At 34.3% G+C, this 19,747-nt stretch overlaps 1 protein-coding gene across 1 annotated transcript in view; it reads right to left on the bottom strand.

The window, feature by feature from the left end:
- Positions 1-8,873: 8,873 nt before the first annotated feature.
- LOC150102395 (JNK1/MAPK8-associated membrane protein) overlaps positions 8,874-19,747 on the bottom strand; it is a 66,622-nt gene continuing 55,748 nt past the window's right edge. The window contains exons 5-6 of the mRNA XM_090399375.1: positions 19,493-19,569; positions 8,874-10,582 (exon numbers count right to left, since the gene is read on the bottom strand). Coding sequence (XP_090255501.1) covers positions 10,367-10,582; positions 19,493-19,569 — 293 coding nt within the window. The 3' untranslated portion in view covers positions 8,874-10,366. The remainder of the gene's footprint in view (positions 10,583-19,492; positions 19,570-19,747) is intronic.

The following is a 19,747-nucleotide window of genomic DNA, read 5'->3' as shown; positions in this document are numbered from 1 at the left end:
TGTTGTTTATTTAATTATTTCATTGCACCAGTTAAATATTTCTCACATTTCCTACTACATTAAAATATGAGTTAATTTCTAATTTAGCATAACATTTGATCAGTATATATTTTTAATGCATTCACTCATGAAAAAATAGCATAAGATGCACCACGAAGTTTATAAATTAGAATTTATCAAATTATATTTTTTTTTAAGGAAAAAAAAAGTTATTATAGATATCCTGGACCATAGATTGAAACTTTCATTATTCATAAGTCAACAGCAAAAACAAATTCTGAGAGCAGCAAATTAGAAAAATAAAAGTGCAACATAATTTATAAATTTAAAAACAGGTATATTTAAGTGTATAGAAAGAAAAAAAAAAGCAACCATCATGCATAGGTTTGTATACAGAATATGTATTGTAATACAATGCAACCTTGTGCACACAAAGGTTTGGGTGAGCCTCAGAACGTGTATACATGGCACCTTGCTTAGTGTAGTAAGATTCTACATTCATTGTTGATGTTTCAAATGGCAAAAGAAAGGAATATTTAAGTTATATTATCACCATCTGAGAGAAGTATCCCACCTCAAGAAAACAAAAGTGTGTTTTAAGCGTGGTTGGAGCTGCGAGCTACATGATTTCTAACCTATACTAAATAAACATTTTGTTTATTTAGTTGATTATCATCCTACAAATGGATACATTAATAAAGAACAAGATCAGTATTATTCTTTTTCCTTTCCTTTACCTACCCACCCACCCATAATAAAAAATGGAATAACTTGCAGGAAGATTGGGCTATGCACTTCAAAAATATATATACCAGATAATCTCTTCATTTAAAAAAAAAGCAAGCTAAAAATAATTGCATAACATCACTTAAACTTCATTAATTTATTAAGTTTCAAGATGATTAAATTTTAATATTTAGTAATTCCTGTTTCTTGTCTAATAGACCATAGCAAAAAAGGATTTTTGGCTTTTTCCACTAAGCATTGGCAAACAGAATGCATTATGGTAATGCTGCATCTCTTCCAAATTTTAATCTCAAATTATTTTATTGATGTATATAAAATACATTTTGAAGAAACTCTACTAAAATTCACCAAAAGCAAGGGTTGAACCAGAAAATGCTGTTATTCAATAAAAGAATATAATTCTTATTTAATATTTTCAAATCTAAGCATTCACCTGCTGAGAACACCCAAAGGTTCTGAGTGTTTCATTAGGCTAGTAACAATATATACATTTCTGTGAAATAACAGGATCACCAAAAGTAATGTAATACTGTATTAGCAAGACAGGAAATAATCTAAAGTCCTTATGAGAATGAATTAGTCCAACTATGTATTGAAAAACTAGAGCAAATAAGTTTCCTAGTAAACAATAAACAATGCACCAGAAAGTGTACCTTCCCAGTTTGTTTGAATAATATATACTGAGGAAAACACACTGAATAAATTAACATTTGCTCCAAACCAAAATTGTTTGGAATTGATTTCTTCATCGAGTTGCCATGTGTGGGACAAAATCATATAAGATTATATTTAGATAAAATCTGTCCCTTTTAAAAATAAAGAATTTTCTGCTATCTAGGAAGTAGTACATTTATCATAAAATGACATTAAGGACTGGCTAAAAAATACTAAATTTCATTTCACTGGGTTTCCAAGGGTTCTTCTCCTTAGGTAGTGTGAATATGCTTCTTGCAATTCAAGAAAATGAGTATGAGGATAGCATCATATTTAGGACAAAGGAATCAGAGATAAATCTTCTTAAATAATACAATTACACAGTGGTGTTTAATTGTAGTAAGTAAGTTTAGCATTATTTTGAGCACACCAGATAAATAGAGAAAAAAGAATTGTATAAGTTATATATCTCACTTTCTCTTAATATATTATATTAGGTTCAATATATTAATCTGTTACATCCAAGCAACTTGGCATTCATATAACTTATTAATGCCTCAATTGATCAGTTATCCTATCTATATATTTGCTATGTCTGTTCTCTGGTCCATTTGTATGTGTTGGGAAACTGAAATTTGTATTTCCAGGAAGGAAAACCCTGTTATTTTGTATAAGATTGGTAACTTATTTAGGGTACTCCCCCTTTTATCTTTAATAATTCTACAGAATCTCTATCATATTAGTGGTGGACAAAAGTGCTCATAAAGATGTCTTGTATCCCAGATAAGATTCAAAGTCCAAGCTTCCCAACTATATCATCACTACAGACACTAATTTAATAAATTCAAAATTTTTTTCATATACTTTTCACTGTCCATTTAATATTTTTAAGCATTTCAGGAAATGTAAAAATAAATAGCCTTTAGTAGCTGGCACTATCCACAACACCTCTTACCATAATGATAATTAAAACAGCATGAATGGTAGGTATCAAGTTGCAGGTCCAATAACTCAAAATAAACAACACTATGCTAAATAATGACGTATGCATAAAATGTATAGGGAAAGCATTGTTTTAGAGATCTCACTGAATTTTTATATTCAGTGAGATCTCAGAATTTAGCTTTGCAGTGATCCATTATCAAGTTGTTCTGCTAACTCAATAAATATTACTATTAAATAAATAAGATGGATTTTATATATGCCATTTTTATACCAGCATACCTGTTTTTAAATATACATATTAGGAAAGTTTCTTCTCATATTTTTTTAAATTGTTTCACAAAATGATTTATGCCATTATCAACTTTTCTGTTTTCAGAATGACTTAAGAGATTCTCAAGTCTAGTCTCTTTTAAGATTTTTAAATTATGCATTTTTTGAGGGATAAAGATAGGAAGTATATTTTTCTAGATAAATTGTAAAGTGATATGTATCCCGATGTTACTATAGCAGTTTATCTAAATATATATCTAAATTTGTTAATATCGGACATGACTGATTTAGATTCATTTATGTAATACATTACAGATAATATAACTGCTGATTTTTTTATTATGTACAGTCCACATTTCCATCCTTCATGTTATTTACAATCCACAATCAAGGTAGTATTTTTTTCAGAACAAAATTTTTAATTTGTACAAACATGAACAATTATTTATACAGCTATGCATTTGATAATGTAATTTACATCATGTTACTACTGGGGATTTTTTTTGTTGAGCTATTAGCAAAACAAAGGGGAAAAGAAAGAGGGAAATGAATGTTTTATAAAAATTCCATAGTATTAAATATCAGATACTTAATTTTACCTTTGAAGTTCTAATATATATAAAAACTAACTTGGTGATAAATTAGATTTTATTGTGCACATTTTCAAATCAAACATACAGTCGGAAAGTCAAAAGCCGAAGGATAGCATTTCATTTCAATACAGAAATAAAGCCATTTATATCTTTTATGTTGATGTATATTCAAAATTTTTCTAGTCATGGTCTGAAATTTCATGTTAAAATATATTTACATTAAAATTTCACTTTATATATGATGTAAATCAGTATATTAAGTTTATATAAATGTGAAGATATACATATATATATCATTAATGCTGTAATACAAATACTGAATTAGTTAATATTTCCAGTTTATTCCATTTTTTTCCCAGAGCAAATATTTTTTGTATTATCAAAAAAAAAAAAAAAAAAAACTTTGAAGAAAAATTAGAATTTCGTTGAAGTGGTTACTCTTTTATATATATATATAAATGTACTTTAATCATGTATAGTTAACTTTTAAATTTGTAAATTCTTGATTGTTTACTACTTATTTGAATGTTTATTACAGTTATGAGTTTCAGAGGTTGCCTATTAATGATTGGGTCCAAAAACGTTCTGTCTTCCTTTGTCTTGTAAATGTAATTTATGTTGTCATGTAACACTTGGACTACAAATAAAATGTTGTTTTCTTAAAAAATATTATTTTTATTATGATGATTCCACATACACACAAAAGATTGTTTGACCTATAAAATACTGAGGAAGGTTATACCAAAAGACAGTGCAACATAAAGGGAATGAATGTAAGTTGAAAGTATGAAGGGCTGGTAGCTAGCTATTGCTTATGTCTTAAATTTTCTAAGTGTGTGGCATGGGGAGAAATATATATACAGAAAATACACATAACAGAAACTGAATGCCTTTGTGATAGAGTGCTTAGTAAATATGTGAGAAATGGTGAAAGTTTATTTTTCACTTGGTTAGACTATAATAAATTTAGTTTAATCCTTTATCCAAGTGTGCGCCTGAAAATATCTTCAGGACTGAGGTAAGGTTGTGCAACTCCGAGCAAAGGTGGACCAAGCTTTCATCACTCCTTGTCTTAGTATCTCCCATAATGCAAAGCACATCTCCTTGCAGACATGTATACTACTATGCATTAAGGGAAGGGCCACTACACTCATCTAGAGTAAGATGTGGTACTAGAACAAACATGCAAATTTTTAAGCCACTTCCAATAAGTAGGGCAATGGTCCCAATCTCCCACCTAAAAGGAATCACAAACATCCATGCCCACAGTAGGATTCAAACCAGCATCCTGTTTGTTGGTGAGTAAGTACATACATGTGTGTGTGTTGTACAAATTACAAGACACACACACAACACTCAATTAGACTGCTACAGAAAGAATTCAAGTTGTAACTGATAAGGAGCAAATGTCTCAAGGCACTCTCTAGGGAAGCTCTTAGAGGTTCTACCTCAAATGATAAAAGTATTCAGTGATTGCATGGATTTTTTTGTGATCTATATAGAAGTGATAATTATTTAGAGATAGGATAATGCCTGGAATGAAAAAAGACAAGTATATTCCTCATGCAGTAGCAGAAGCCATCCTGTAAATTATTGTAATAATTTAAAGATCTGACTGTGAGAGAGAGAAAATGTAAGTTTATTATAATTAAATGCATTCTACATTTTAGCCTTTTGTGTCAAGGCTATTTTCAGGAGTGTGTGTGTATATATATATATATATACACACACACACACAATGATCTCTTAATTATTCAATCCTAAAATGGGGATTAGCGTATCAAATAATTATGTAACTCTACACTTAGTTAACTGATTAGCAATGTTTTTCTCAAGACAATAGATTTCAAAAGTTCTGTGCATTCATAATTACTAGGATAAAATGCATATGCTTGTTTTTTTTTGTCGTGTTCATGCTGTATAAAATAAAACTTCCAAATGAATCTAACTCAGGTTTTTATGATAAGGATACAATATTTACCCAACTTTAAGCAGCAGATAGAATGGAATTGAAGGCCAGTAAATGTATTGTTAAATAACTGTTTTGTTTAAAGTTTAACAGAAATACGTTATGCAGAACTTTTAAAATGACCTTGATATGCATACACATGCCGGCGTGGTAGTGCATCTGCTTTCCGGCCAAGAGGCCATAGGTTTGAATCCTGCCTAGGGCATGGGTGTCTTTCGAGAGTGTATACATAGAAATATGTATACACTCTCCAAAGATGGACTGGGTTATCATGAGAGAAGCCTTCATCTTATAGTGGGTGAAAATATATCATCATATACACACACAGTGGCTCAAGTTTGTAGCACAGTAGTTACTGGGAAACTGATAAGAATTCTTTGAGTGGAGATTAAACACAATAAACAAAAAGTAAAAAAAATATTATGAGCCATGATAAATAAGACTGCCAGCTTTAAGGTTCTTCTGTATGGGATGTTGATTGGATTTTAATGGTATAGATTCGAACACAGATTATAAGAAAATAACTATTTATTGACTTAATTGCTAATATTCTATTCCGCATCTTCAGAGCACACAAAGTTTGTCACAGTAGCAAGACAACCACAATCTGGTATAAAAATGGGACTAGTATGAGCAACTGTAGCGTGCAACACAGACTAAAGTCCCAATTAGGCACCATCTAAGTTGGGAGAGAAAAAAAAAAAACGAGAGAAGTATTAATTTGGTCTTAGGATGACTGTTTCCCAAATCTTTGGTAGATTTATACAGCCATACTTGTTGAGGTTTGGAGTATGTTTCAAGGCTTCTGTTGATTCCAGGAACAACCTCTATAACTTGGAAAAGCTTCTGTGCAGCACTTTTGTTTTTTTCCAATCGATCCAGTGTGTGTGGGGGTATCCAAAGCATTGTCTGCTAGACCCAACTTGCCATAGCAAAGTGCCGGATATATTTTTTGTGTTCACTGAGGCAGATGTCCATAGTAGGCTTGATGACATGAACAGGGCACTTCATAGACTCCTGGATGTGATAAAGGAGAGAATCTGTCCTTAGGTGAATGGATGAGAGTTGCCAATTTCACATAAGGTTTAAATATGGTGCATAGTTGGTGTTTGTTAAACACTCTAGATATCTTTTCAGATGTGTGCCTTTAATGTATGGGATGGTGACAGTTTTGTTGTAGTCTTCTGTGGTAGACAGTGGTGGGGGCATTTAGTATTTTATCTTATCAGGATTATAGCCAAAGGTGATGGATACAACAGAATATGAAAGCAAAATGCATGCACAGTCAACATACCAAATTATAGATCAGGATCACAACAAGTCATAAAAGAATAGGGTGTGCAAATTATTGAACAAAGTCACTTCCTAGTCTAAAGAAACAATCAACAACTGAAGCCCTTCCATGTTAAAACACCCAAGATATATGGAGCTCCAAAAATTCACAAACAAGGTACACCTTTATGCCCTATTGTAGATAGTATAAACAGTACTGGTAATTAGCTTATGGCATTAACAACGCATATGAAAGATATTAATTAAAGGCAACTTTAATGAATAACTTCTATATTTTGGCAACGTCACGTTGCCATCTTCAGGAACATAAAGATATGGTATGTGCACGCAGGCACTAACAAAAGCAAATGAGGAGGAAGGCAAGAAACTAATATTGTTCCTAAAGTCCTAATGGTGCCCTCTGGCAGGCTAATTTTGTTGTCTTGGCTGAAGTTCTCATAATGTAAGTCTCCCAAATTTGGGGTAGTTTCATGCACCCAAATTTGTTGAGGTTTGGAACATTTTTTAGAGCTGCTGATGATTCCTTGAATAATCTTTCGTACTGCTGCAGTGTATTATTTTAGTTTTCTTCCAACGAATTCTATGGTGGGTATCTAAGGCATGGTCTGCCAGCCCAGAGTGACTGTACTGGTGAAACCAGATGTAGTCTTTGTGTTCTGAAATCTTGATATTTGCTGTCCTGCCTGTTTGGCCAAAGTAGGACAATTTGCAGCTGCAAGGGACCTGGTATAAACCAGGTAGGTCTAGGGGAGGTGGTTGGTCTTTGGTAGAGTGGATAAGGGATGCCAACTTTTTATATGGTCTGTAACAAGAAGTAGGGTCATATTTTTTGAGGGTATTGGTTATTTTCTCAGAGGTGCCCTGGATGTAGGGGATGGTGATAGATTTGGCTTAATCTCTATTGTGGAGGGGGGTTTGTGGTTTACTGGTTTTAGTATTCTTTGGATTTTTTGGGAGTTATAGCATGTTGAGGATGTGGTTTAGTTCAGTGGTTAGGGGCTTGTCATCTGAGCAGATTAATTTTGCCCTGTTATATAGTGTTTTTATAACCCCATATTGTTGTGAGGGGGGGGGGGATTGCTGGTGAATGCATCTGCCAGTATGGGTTGGTTTTCTGTAAACAGAGAAAACCAAAGATCCATCAAGCTGGCGAGTGATTAAAGTGTCTAGGGAGGATGTTGTTTTCCTCTTTTTCTAAGGTGAACAGGACTCTGGGGTGTTGGTTGTTTAAGTGTGTTAGGAAGGAGTGGAGTGTATCTGAGCCATGTGGCCAAATAGCAAACACATCATTCACATATCGAGGCCAAATAGTGAGTTTTTGTGGGGCGGAGCTTAAGGCTTCAAAGGTCTCCATAAAGAAATTGGCCAAGGGTGGGGAAAGTGGTGAACCCATGGATGTCCCCTCTATCTGTTTGTAGAATTTTCCTTGCCAAACGAAATAGCCTGAGTTCACTGTGAACTGAAATAGGGCTGAGATATAGGGAGGAAACTTGGCTGGGATGAGCTCTAAGGTTTCTTTGAGTGGGACATTAGTGAATAGGGAGGAAACGTCAAAACTGACCATTATGTCAGTGTGTTGGAGTGAGAGGTTTTCTATACTGGTACTGGTTTCTATATTCAGATACGCTCGGCCATGATCTTTGGACAATTCTTTATGACGTCTCATGCACTTTGGCAAGAAAAAGAATTAACTATTTATAAACAATGAAAGACCTCTAATTTTTCTTTGAGAGTCTGCATTTTCTCAACTTGGAGTATGTTAGAATTCAGCTCTATGGCTGAAACCTTTTCACAGAACTGAATTCTTGCAAGATTAATTTGAACAATTAATCACACCAGGTGACATGATTAAACAGCACCACCTATGAAAAGCACATTACATGATTCAAGGAATTTTGAGAATATACTGTATATATAAAAGGCTGTAGGTTTTCAGAGGATGGATACAAAAGGAAAAAGTGACAGAGGAGTTAGAAGTGGAATGTGAATAAAAAAGAAGATATGTCATACAGTAGTGCTATATAAGTATCCAGTAAGAGATTGTAAGGCATTGTGCCCAAATTCTTAAGTCAAATAACCTAGAACTGCCAGCTGAATTCATAGTAATGAAGGGGTTATAAGAGCAGCATGCTTACCTTTAAAAAGGAAGTTATTCAGAAATCAAGTTAGTAGGAACAGCTCTTTTAAAAGGAACTGCATCAATGAATTGACTGTACCATCTGCTTAAAATTGTTGTCTTTTACTGCTTGTAAAAGAGTGTCTGGAAGGGACAACTGCTTGAAACTAATGCCACATTCCCCAGAAGCTTTGCTCTGACTACCTCAACAAATAGAAACAAGAATGCAGGTGCAACTGTATAATGCTCAAGCAAATCATGAATAGAAGGAAATGGTTTAACGTATTCAGTTTATGAATTAAAAATCTTCAAGGAAGAAAAACTGATAAATTAATTATTCAGAATATCATATATCTTCAAACCCAGGTAGAGAATACTATTCTGAATAATTCTTTTACAGAAGGCCAGAAGTATTGTCCTGCAAAGAAATGCTTCAGAACTAGTTCTTGGAAATGACAAAGAATATGGTAATCTGCTCAACACTACTGTGTGACTTAACTATTTTTCTCTATGTTAGTAAAATTGTGCTCATGCATGAGCATGTGTAACTTAATAAATAATATTGTTTTATCTGCTTTTGAGTCTGAAATTCACTGTTTATTTTTAACTGCTATAATGACTATTGCATTCACCTATACACAATTTTTAAAACTGCTATAATGACTATTGCACTCAATGCAAGTTAAGTTTCAAGTTTTGAAGTGATACCATTTTAAATATCAGCAGTATAGTGTGCAGACTCAATTAATAAACTAAACTGTTTAGGGCAATAATTCAATAAAGTAGAAAATGACAAATTTTATATAAAAAATTTTTTAAATGTCTTAATAAAATCTACAAACTGAAATATCTAATATTTAGTTATTAAAACATATTAACATAGAGCATTTATTGCTTTCAAAGTTGTTTAACTGCTCTCCCTCTCCATAATCTCATGTTATTCATCACTGATATCAGACACTTGATCTGATCTTTGGTTAAACTTGGAGCTTCATTGTAAAAGTCAGTGCCCAGGTTTTCTTTGAGGTCATTCATGGTTGTCTGTTTTTCCCAGATACCATTCATTGAATTGGAGATAAAGCACTTTTTTTTTTAAAGCTGTCACAAATATAATCCAGGATCCACTATAGATAATGGTTATGTCAGCTCTAAAATCCTGTTTTGGGACATTTTTAAGAGAGTATTTGAATTTCAAATGTCTTGCACTGTAATTTTAAGTGCCTCATGTCATTTTGTTCACTAACAGTTTGAGCTGCAATGTTTAGTCTATCAACTTTGACTGGTGATGCCTATATCTGAGCAACATCCATCCAAAAATGGGCATTTGTTTACTTCTGGTATACATTTTTAACATGTTTGTCCTTATATTAACTCATAACATGCATCCTGTTTTGGAACTTGTCCCGGTGGTAAAAAATAAAGTATGTATTATGCATAGATGAAGACAGTAATTCAAATCTAGTAGAAAGCTAGATTTAGAATTGATTATGTGGTAATAATTGTCTTTGTTGTTATATATAATGGACTCATTCCTGAATTCTACAGTCACACCTGAATACTTGTTGTTTGGAAAAGATAAATCCTCTTTGACAATAATCAGGAAATGAACTTGTTTCCTACTCAGCTCAGAACTGCAAATCACTGCTTAAGAATATTAAATAATATCTCATTAAAAGCACATCCTTTCTTTTGAATGATAAGTTACACTATTTAAATTTACATTTTATTTTAATATCTTATAAAATTTAAAAAATATTTACATAAGCTGTATTATACAGTTTATTCGACATGAAGTTTACTTGGGTCAGTAAATTTGGAGGTTACAATATAGAACAGAGCAGGAAGAGGAACCATGGCTATAAGAGATGAATGCATCACAGGATTCTTTAGTTCAGTAATAGCAATTATTCCATAAGCATGGAGCATCCAATGTCCAAGTAAAATCACAAGGTTTCTGATGTCTTTAAAAGTTGTCAGGAATAATGATCTCATGGACTGAAAGTGAAAATAATAATAATAAATCTGGTTTTGTTCATTATATAATAAACAATGAGCTTCAAGCAGCAAATTATGAAGTCCTCAAAAATACAACTTCTAAATTCATCTAACAACAAATAATTCTTGGTAAACAATAGTCATGCCAAATGAAAGGCTGGCTGATTGTTAATCTGAATATACATTATATATTCAAGTAAACACATATACATTATTATATAGAAAACTAAATTAGGTGACAAAAACCATTCCAAATCACTCTGAAGGCAATCAGTGGTACTCATTACTTATCAAATATGCCACTGTGTAATGAAAACAATTTTCAGGTAACCTGAAATAGAAAAACTAACTGGTTAATTTTATACTAATTAGCTGGTGGTAGATGACTTTCATTTCCCATTCTGATACTATCGCCATGCTTAGTGAAGGTCTGAAGTGGCTTGAAAACTTTCCAGAGTTGGATTTCCTGATTAGCTAACTCATATCCCACTCATGTACTATAGCAGCACTTCCCAAACCTTCATAAGTAACATATATAGTAGAAACTTTTTTTTTGTGGTCTCTCAATTAAATAAGATCTGTAACACCAGTAAAAATATCTGATTTTTACTGGTAATGGTGAAGTTAGAAACATCTCTTATGGCAAATGATTACATAAAATTTTTGTCTACATGTATAACATTTCAAAATCCATTTAAACGAAAACTAAGTTTAGAACAACCATCAGTTAAAAGACTCCAGTGCTATTAGATTAATTCAAGAGTTAGGGGTCTTTCTTTTCCAGCTTAATTTCTGGATAGAGCAGGTGATGATGATGATAAGGACAGAAAAGGCAATACTGCACCATATCAAAGGTTGTAGCAATACACAACCTTTTTACAAACATCCATGTCTGTAGCAGGATTCAAACTCATGACCTGTTGGCTGGAGAGTTAGTATGCTAACCACTTGATCAACCAGGCCAGCGATAGAGCAGGTATAACTCTAACTTTGGCTGGTGACATGCTTGAGAGACGGTGACTAGGAAATCAAATCTGGTCCAACAGGTTTGAAATTCCATGGCACTCAGAGTAAAAATAATACTGGTAGCTTGTAGCAACGACTTTACAAGAAATGGACAATCCTTTCATGGGACATGAATATATGAAGTGATTCAGGAAATAGAAAAACAAGAAGTAGATGTAAAAGTTATGGAATATTAGATAAATATCTATACAGATGGAGTATTTCTCCAAGTTTTAAAAGCTGATGGAAGAATAAAGTAAAACTCAGGAAAGAAGTAAATGAAAGGCTTATTATTATTATGTAACACCTCCAGGGAGTCCAAAGACACATTGAGGGAGCAGTGTGCCAATAGCATCGAACGATTGATCCTTTCCAACTACTAACCATGCTCAAACTTGCTTAACTTTTTCCATGAGCCATTAGTAGTAGAGGCTCTACCAATCTTTGCTATAAATGAATGCACTTCAAGAATTCTTGAAGTACACGGGCTGGAATTTTTAACTATTGAAACAATGGTTTAAGCCAATAGAGGACAATTTGCTAAATTCCAAATTTTTAGCCTAGGAGATTAATAATGATGTAAATTTAATTATCTAGTACCATCATAGTAGCTTGAACATCCCTTGAGGATACATATCAGGAAATTGATAATGACACACTGCCCTATGCGTATACACCTTGCTTAATAAAGAGTATTTTTGAAGACCTAGAAGAAATAATTAAATTGGGCAGAATGATAATCACTATGTGGTGTACATTCATGGGAAAGATCATGTTAATGACAACAGATGCATGAAAATGAAAGGTGTCAAGTGCTAAATGCTAATATCAACACAAAGATATACACAAGCCTGCACAGACCCAACCAGCTCAAGGTCTGAAATATGTAAATAACTGATCTCTTGATAGCCACACTAAACATAATTTGTCATATGCAAGAGCATTTCATGCAGCTTAATGTGGTACAGATTATACAATCTTATCATAATGAATAAGATTGTGTATCCTGTTACAACTAGGATGCCAAATATATCACATGATAATACAGCTATTGAGATGAATAGGGTTATAGGACAAGAATGCATTGCATTTATATAGATGACATCATAAAAAGAAAATGGATTTAACCAGAAAGGGACCTCACAGCTCTGTACTCATTTAAAGAAATGTATATATGAGGCTGCTGAAAAGGCTCTTGGAAAAGAAGATAAGAGGCAATTAAATACAGATTTGATGGGGCAACAAGTGAAGAGAGAAAAAGAAAATGCATATAAGAGATAGTTAAGTAGCAAACAACAATATGGCCATATGGATAAAATATATCAATTAATTTATGCTTCACATCCATGTGATTGACAGGTAAACATATCAAGGCTTCTATAGGAGTTACAAGACGTGAAAAGAATGGTGATCAAGACTAAAGAAGAAGAAATGTAAGAAAGAAAGTACAGTGAAATTGAAAACATAGTGAGATATAGTTACTCTCCTGAGGCCTGCTGATTTGTGTGACAGGCAGAGTTCCTTACTGATATCCCATAACATCCATTCAGAAGTTTATAGATTTCTATCATATCGCTTCTCTTTCTCCTGTTAATCAGTCAGTAGTCTACATACTTGCAATCTATCCTCATCATCTAAATTCCATAATTATTATTATGGGCTACTCCATAGAATGCTTAGACTCACTGAGGGAGGCCCCTAATCATCATGCCAAGCACTATCCAACATTTGTTGAATAATCATGGCACCCTGTTCCACTCAATTCACCACTCTCCAAGCAAAAAAATCTAGTCCTGATGACACCATTGCTAACTATCTGCTTACCCAGTTTCCCAGGCTGGCCACTATTCTTTCACCACCAGACCTATTACGAAATTCCTCTGAACTAATCTTGTAAAAACTCTTCAACAATTTGTATGTCTCAATCATATCACCTATTTTCTGCCTGTCGACCAATTTTTGTAACCCACAAATCTTCAACCTGTCCTCATAAGGTTCATTCCATAGACCTGCTACCATCTTGGTCATTTGTCTCTGAATCCTCTCCACCTCCTCCTCATCCCCAAGAAACTCAAGGTGACCAGACTTGTGCATAATAGTCAAGATGGGAGGGGAGGGGGGGGTCTTACTAAGGCTCTTTATAGACCTGCTTGTGACACTATTATATAATAACCTGCTTGCCTCTGCTCATCAGGGTATTCTTCAGTAACCAAGTAATGGGATGAGCTACTTTAGCCACTAATTTGCACTATGCCCTCTAAACTTTAACTCTCTATCCACTAACATCCCAAATCCCTGGAGTACAGTTCCATCGATGTAGTACACAGCTAGTAATCTTTTCATTCCAAAATGCATAACCTTACACTTTGCCACATTAAACTGACATTCATTCTGATTTGATAGACTGTCAGTCCATCAAATCATCCTGCAAAATTTTATTAACTATTGCTCTATACCCAATTTTGTATCATCAGCAAACAACTGAATAGTTCTTCTCATATCCTTTCCTATATTATTAATGTACAAATTAAGTGGTAGTGGCCCAAGAACAGAGCCCTGTGACATTCCACTCTCTGATATCTCTCCAACAATCCTCTTATCCACTTCACCAACTTTTTATTCATTTTCAGGTCCTGAAATTTATTAATTAGAATTCCAGGTGGTATCCTGTCAAATGCCTTTGCACAGTCCAGCAGTATCACTGTAAATCCCATTAACTTTATGCCAGCTGTCACTCTATTATATAATGTGCAAGTTAGTGAAGCCCACCCTACCCTTCAAAAACCCATGTTACCCCCCCCTCCTTCATATAGTATCCCTTTTCTGTTTATCCATTCCTGTATTTGGCTCATGACCAACTTCTCCAGCACCTTGACTACAACTTGTGATATGCTGATCAGTCAGTAATTTGCTATATCAGTCTTGGAGCCTCTTTTTCCATCCCTTTAAGACTAACCCAGAGCTGAGATTAAACAATGTGAACTGGAGGTGCATAGGACTAATCTCACAGTCCTATGCACCTCCAGTTCATTTACCCCAGTTTCCATATAAGCCTTTGCCTCTCTTGTCACTGCAATATCTTCTCCACTTTGATGATATACTCTTACAAAGTGTTCACTTAGTAATTCTACTATTTCACCTGATTCAGTTATCTCACTACCATACTGCTAACTTCATTTCATACTCTGCTTTTGCCTTTCTTGCTATACTGACCATTGTGATCTGTGCTATGTACTGCTCATGTGCACTGATCACCTTTCTCCTTGAATTCCCTCCACATTTTTTTTTTTTTTTTTGTAGCTCCAGCTTAATGATGGCATTCATCCATTTAACTCCCACTTGATTTATTCTCCTGACTCTAGGTATGCAGTCTGCTATTACTTCCCTCAAACACTCCTTTATCACTATCAACGTCCTGCCATGGCACTAATCCAAGTAATCTCGTAAGTTCGTCATACTTACCAGTCCTATAATTCCACATATACCCCCACTTAACTGAAAATTCTACACATTTAGCCACCTCTCAGATCAAAACCACATGATCAATCTCACCAATTATTATTATTATTATTCCTGATACCTCCAAGGAGTTCGAAGACTCATCGTGGGAGGACATCTACAACTGTCTCTGCACCTAACCTCTACTACGAATCATCTCTATCAACGCCATCTGCCGCCCACCTCCAACAATTAGTGGCAATGTGGTCATAGACACATTCTTTGATGCAATTACTAGATCTAGTACTCTCAAACCCCTAGTACATTCCATCACATGCTGCCTCAGGTAATTATTCCTTAGTAAATGCATAAATTCCATTTCCTTCCTTCCATGTGTTCTTTCCTCCTTCCAATCTTTATTCCCATTGTTAAAGTCCCCCCATAATAATTACCCTCCCTAAACTCATTGAGCTTATTTGCCAATGCATACTATCTGCCATCATCCTTTACATCTCCTGGGCAATAAAAGCAATCAACTGTATATTTTGACCACTATCTTATACCAGATGGCCTCAAATGTACTATTTTCACTAGCCTGCAGAGAACTCCTACTTTCTTTGGGTGTGAAGTTCATCAGCTATCATCAATAACACTTGTCCACCCCATTCTTTCCTCTCTGTTCTCCCTAAAAACACTATACTCTTCCCATTCTATCCTATGTATTATATCTTCTGTCAACCATGTCTCACTAATGCCAATACTTCCCCCCCCCCTTTGTTCTGAATGCTCCTGGCATTAGTGTACATAAAATGCAACAGCCTCTTAAGCCCACCGTTGTCCTTACAGTTAATACTCACTATCCCATTCTGATGTGTTACCAGTGATTAACTTGGCATTTTTTGCACACTCTTACAGTCAACTACCTCAATGGTGTCTCTGTACTCACTCAACAGCTTCCCCTTAAAAGCTCTAGTTGCACATCATCACTTTCACTTCATTCAACAACACTTTTTCCAGAATCTGAACCAAATTTGATCTTCTTGTATAAGTTCATTTGTTTGTCAAACTCACTCCACACATCTACAAATTCCACATCATTACTCCTGAATAACCTACACATCGATTCATTTGCTATTATGGCCTGCCTTTCAGCTCAACTCTGTCATACTATCTTAATTCTCTCACTCTTCTGTTTTGCAACTTTCAGTAATTCTTTCATGTCAAATCATTTGTTCCAGCCAAAATGATGAACCCTTTCACCTTACACTTTTGAATTCTAATAGCCTCGCTAACATCATTAATTTTTGCACCCAGAAGCACGATTTTATCACCCTCTTATGACAGAATCAAGACCATCTCGTTAATTTTGTCTTCTCTCTCTCTCTTAGTCAAACATTCCTTTCTCTTTTCTTGCACTTTTTTCTTTCTGCTCTCAGCTGAACCATTCACCAGATGTTTCTGCATGTGCTCCAGCTCACGTTTTGTGCTGTGTATCACTATGAGTAAACATGCTATCTCCTTCATTCTTTACATCCATGATGTTACTATTCCTTTGATCATCACTCTCTGTCTCTCAACTGTGTCACTTTTGTTTTCTCTTTCAATCCTGTCTTCTGTTACTATATCGTACACAAATTTATGCATATTCTCTGTTCTATCCACTGCTTCAATCTCTCGACCTGACTCGCACTTCTGCTTTCATAGTATTTTTGGCATACTCTTCCACCACTATCATGTTTAAACCAAAGACCATTCGCTTTAGGTAATGCATACATCTCAATATAATCTTCGTAACTCTTCTTTGTACCCTTTCCACAGCTTTGGAATGCAGAGACCAAATCACACAGTAGTCCAGTTGCAGTCTTATCAAGGCCTTGTAAAAAAGGCAAAATAACTTCCTTATTCTTACATGTCAAAGTTTGCTTCAATTATCCTCTGAGTTGTATTTGCAATTTTTGCTCTGTGAACTTTGGACTTCAAATTCCTATCCACCATTATGCCAAGATCCCTAGCTTCATCAGTTTCTTGTAGCATATTCCCACCAATATATTATATTGGTGAAATCTCATCACGCCAAAGTGCATAATTTTATACTTCCTAACATTAAACTGACAGCCATTTTCATTTGCCCAAATTTCCAGCCTATTCAAATCATTTTGTAAGTCCTGCATATAGTAGCATCCCTGCCTATCTTCAGATCATCAGCAAACAGTTGAATATCTCCTCTTAGACCCTTCCTAATATCAATGTACAGATTGAGTATTAGAGTACACCACTGGTCAACTTAAATCTGGCAGATTCACATCTTCAATATACCACTTTTCGATACCTGCCTGTTAACCATCCACTTATCCAAGTGAAGAGTTTATATTCCAAACCCATATTCTCCACTTTATGCAAAAGCCTTTCATATGGTATCCTATCAAATGTGTTAGCAAAATCTAACAGTATTATAGTGTATCCATTCCCTTTATTCAGTTTTGCTGTAACATTGTGATAAAATATGAGTAAATTGCTAAAACATGACTTTTCTTTAGTACACCCATGCTATTCTTTGTAGAGTATAGCTTGTCTGTCCATCCATTTCTGTACGCAAGTTCTTACCAACTTCTCTGAAATCTTCACCACCATACCAGAGATACTGATAGGTCAGTAGTTAGATACATCAGTTTATGCATCCCCCTTGTACAATGAACTCTCACACATTCATTCTATTCCATTCCTGTAGTATCTTTCCTGAACTGAGACTCAAGTTATGCAAACATATTAAAGGCCTAGCAAATTCGGCTGGGTATGCAACAGCTCTTCAACCTCATTCTCATGCACCTCTAACTCTTCATCCAATGTAGTAGTAGCACTGTGCACCATGTTACATATACCTGGTTAATATATCTTAACAAAGTGAGCATTCATTAATTGAGCAATCTCATTAGCTTCTGAAACTAGAGTACCATTTGCATTCAGTAAAGTTATTCTTCTACATTCATTCTTTCTTTTACTTGCAACATAAGGATAAAATTCTTTTGGATTGCCTATAACCCACAAAGCCAATTTCTTTTCGTACTCTCATTTAGCTTTCCATAAAACACTCGTTACTTTTCTGGCCTGCACTTTATATTATGATTAAACAGGCACCATGGAGTCTTAACACTCATCATGGGGATATCCAAACTATCAACACAATATCTAATGTACCTCTCCTTGAAACCATTAACAGACAAGGTACTCATAACTGACTCAGGCAACCCATTCCATTCATTCACCACTCTCCTCTCCAAGCAAAAAATCTAGTCCTTACTCCTCCTTTGATAACCACACTTTCATTTTCTTATCCAACCTGGGTGCTCTGGTGAATGTTAATTAATTAAACTAAGTATAGTTTATCTGGATGAAACTCCTCTATTATTGACTATTACAGTTATTAGAAAATTTGCCAGACACCTTAAACAAAAATTTTAGTTTTGAAATTCCTTTGGTAATGGATTGTATTGTGGTAAACAAAAAAGGCAGAAAAACTCCTTGCTTGGGTAGGACCAAGCTTAATAATATAATGCTAAGTCAAAGCATATTTAAATTTATCTGATGTATTATTTTGTTTTGATCATTTAATATGAATATCAGAATACAATCAGTAAAAGAAGCACAAAAACACTCTGGTTACAGAGGAATTCTCAATCAAGGTAATAATAATAATGTCATTATTAGTATTAGTCAAACAGTCAAGATGTGGTTATACAGACAAATGTTAAAAATCCCATGGATAGCAAAAACATCCAAGCAGGAAGTACTGGAACAAATGGGGAAATCATGTGAACTTTTAGATACTATAAAAAGAAGTAAAACTGCATATCATGGCCACCTACTTCATAATGAAAAATATAAGATACTTCAAGTGATTATAAAAGGAAAGATAAATGGAAGAAGAGGACAAGGAAGACAAAGAAAATCTTGTCTTCCTTGTTCAGAGTGGCTGAGGATCGCTCAAAATTTGCCAAGGTAGTCACCAACCTCCAATAGGAGATGGCACTCAAAGAAGAAGTCAAAATTACAGCTCAAGCAAACTCCAATACGTTGTCTTCTTTAATTCTGCAAAATAGGTTAGCATTATGAAATCCAGAGAGCATCTTTACAGCTAAATTTAATACATGGAAATTAGTCTTAAGTAAACTCATCTTTAAGCTGCACACCAGTATTGACAGCTACTGTGTCAGAGATGAATGATGAGATGCTTTGCATAAATTTTCACACTGAGTGCTGTGAGCAAAATTGTTTAGCTAAGTACATATCAAAATAATGAAGGATATACAAAAAATATTAAGTTTGATAATAAAACTTAATGCATAAGAAAGTAAACATGACTACATAAAACAAAAGTGATCGAACCATGACATTTTCAGGCTCATTTTACATTTGTGGTGCTCAGGTTTAAAGTGCTGTACATATGAAATGATCAATTAAACAACATACCTGATCAAGACGAAATGCTAGATGTGCTGCTATTGATATCACCGACATAATTATTATGATGTATGGAAATGAATAATCTGTAAAGAAAATATTTCAGTATTAATGATAAAGTATTTTAAGTACAATTCAAATGATAACTTGATACTGATGGTGAATAATCTTAGATCTTGGACTAGGCTTATTGGTGAGATGCTCACTCAGCCAAGTCCAAAAACCTTAGTAGTCAAAAAAAGGCATAACTTGTTTGAGGGGGAA

Source organism: Typopeltis vanoorti, chromosome 10 (genome assembly GCF_054136105.1).
Source record: "Typopeltis vanoorti isolate ZY-2024b chromosome 10, IOZ_Tvanoo_1.0, whole genome shotgun sequence".
Taxonomy (NCBI): domain Eukaryota; kingdom Metazoa; phylum Arthropoda; class Arachnida; order Uropygi; family Thelyphonidae; genus Typopeltis; species Typopeltis vanoorti.
The sequence above is the reverse complement of the archived record's forward strand: the minus strand, read 5'-3'. Positions and strand labels throughout refer to the sequence as shown.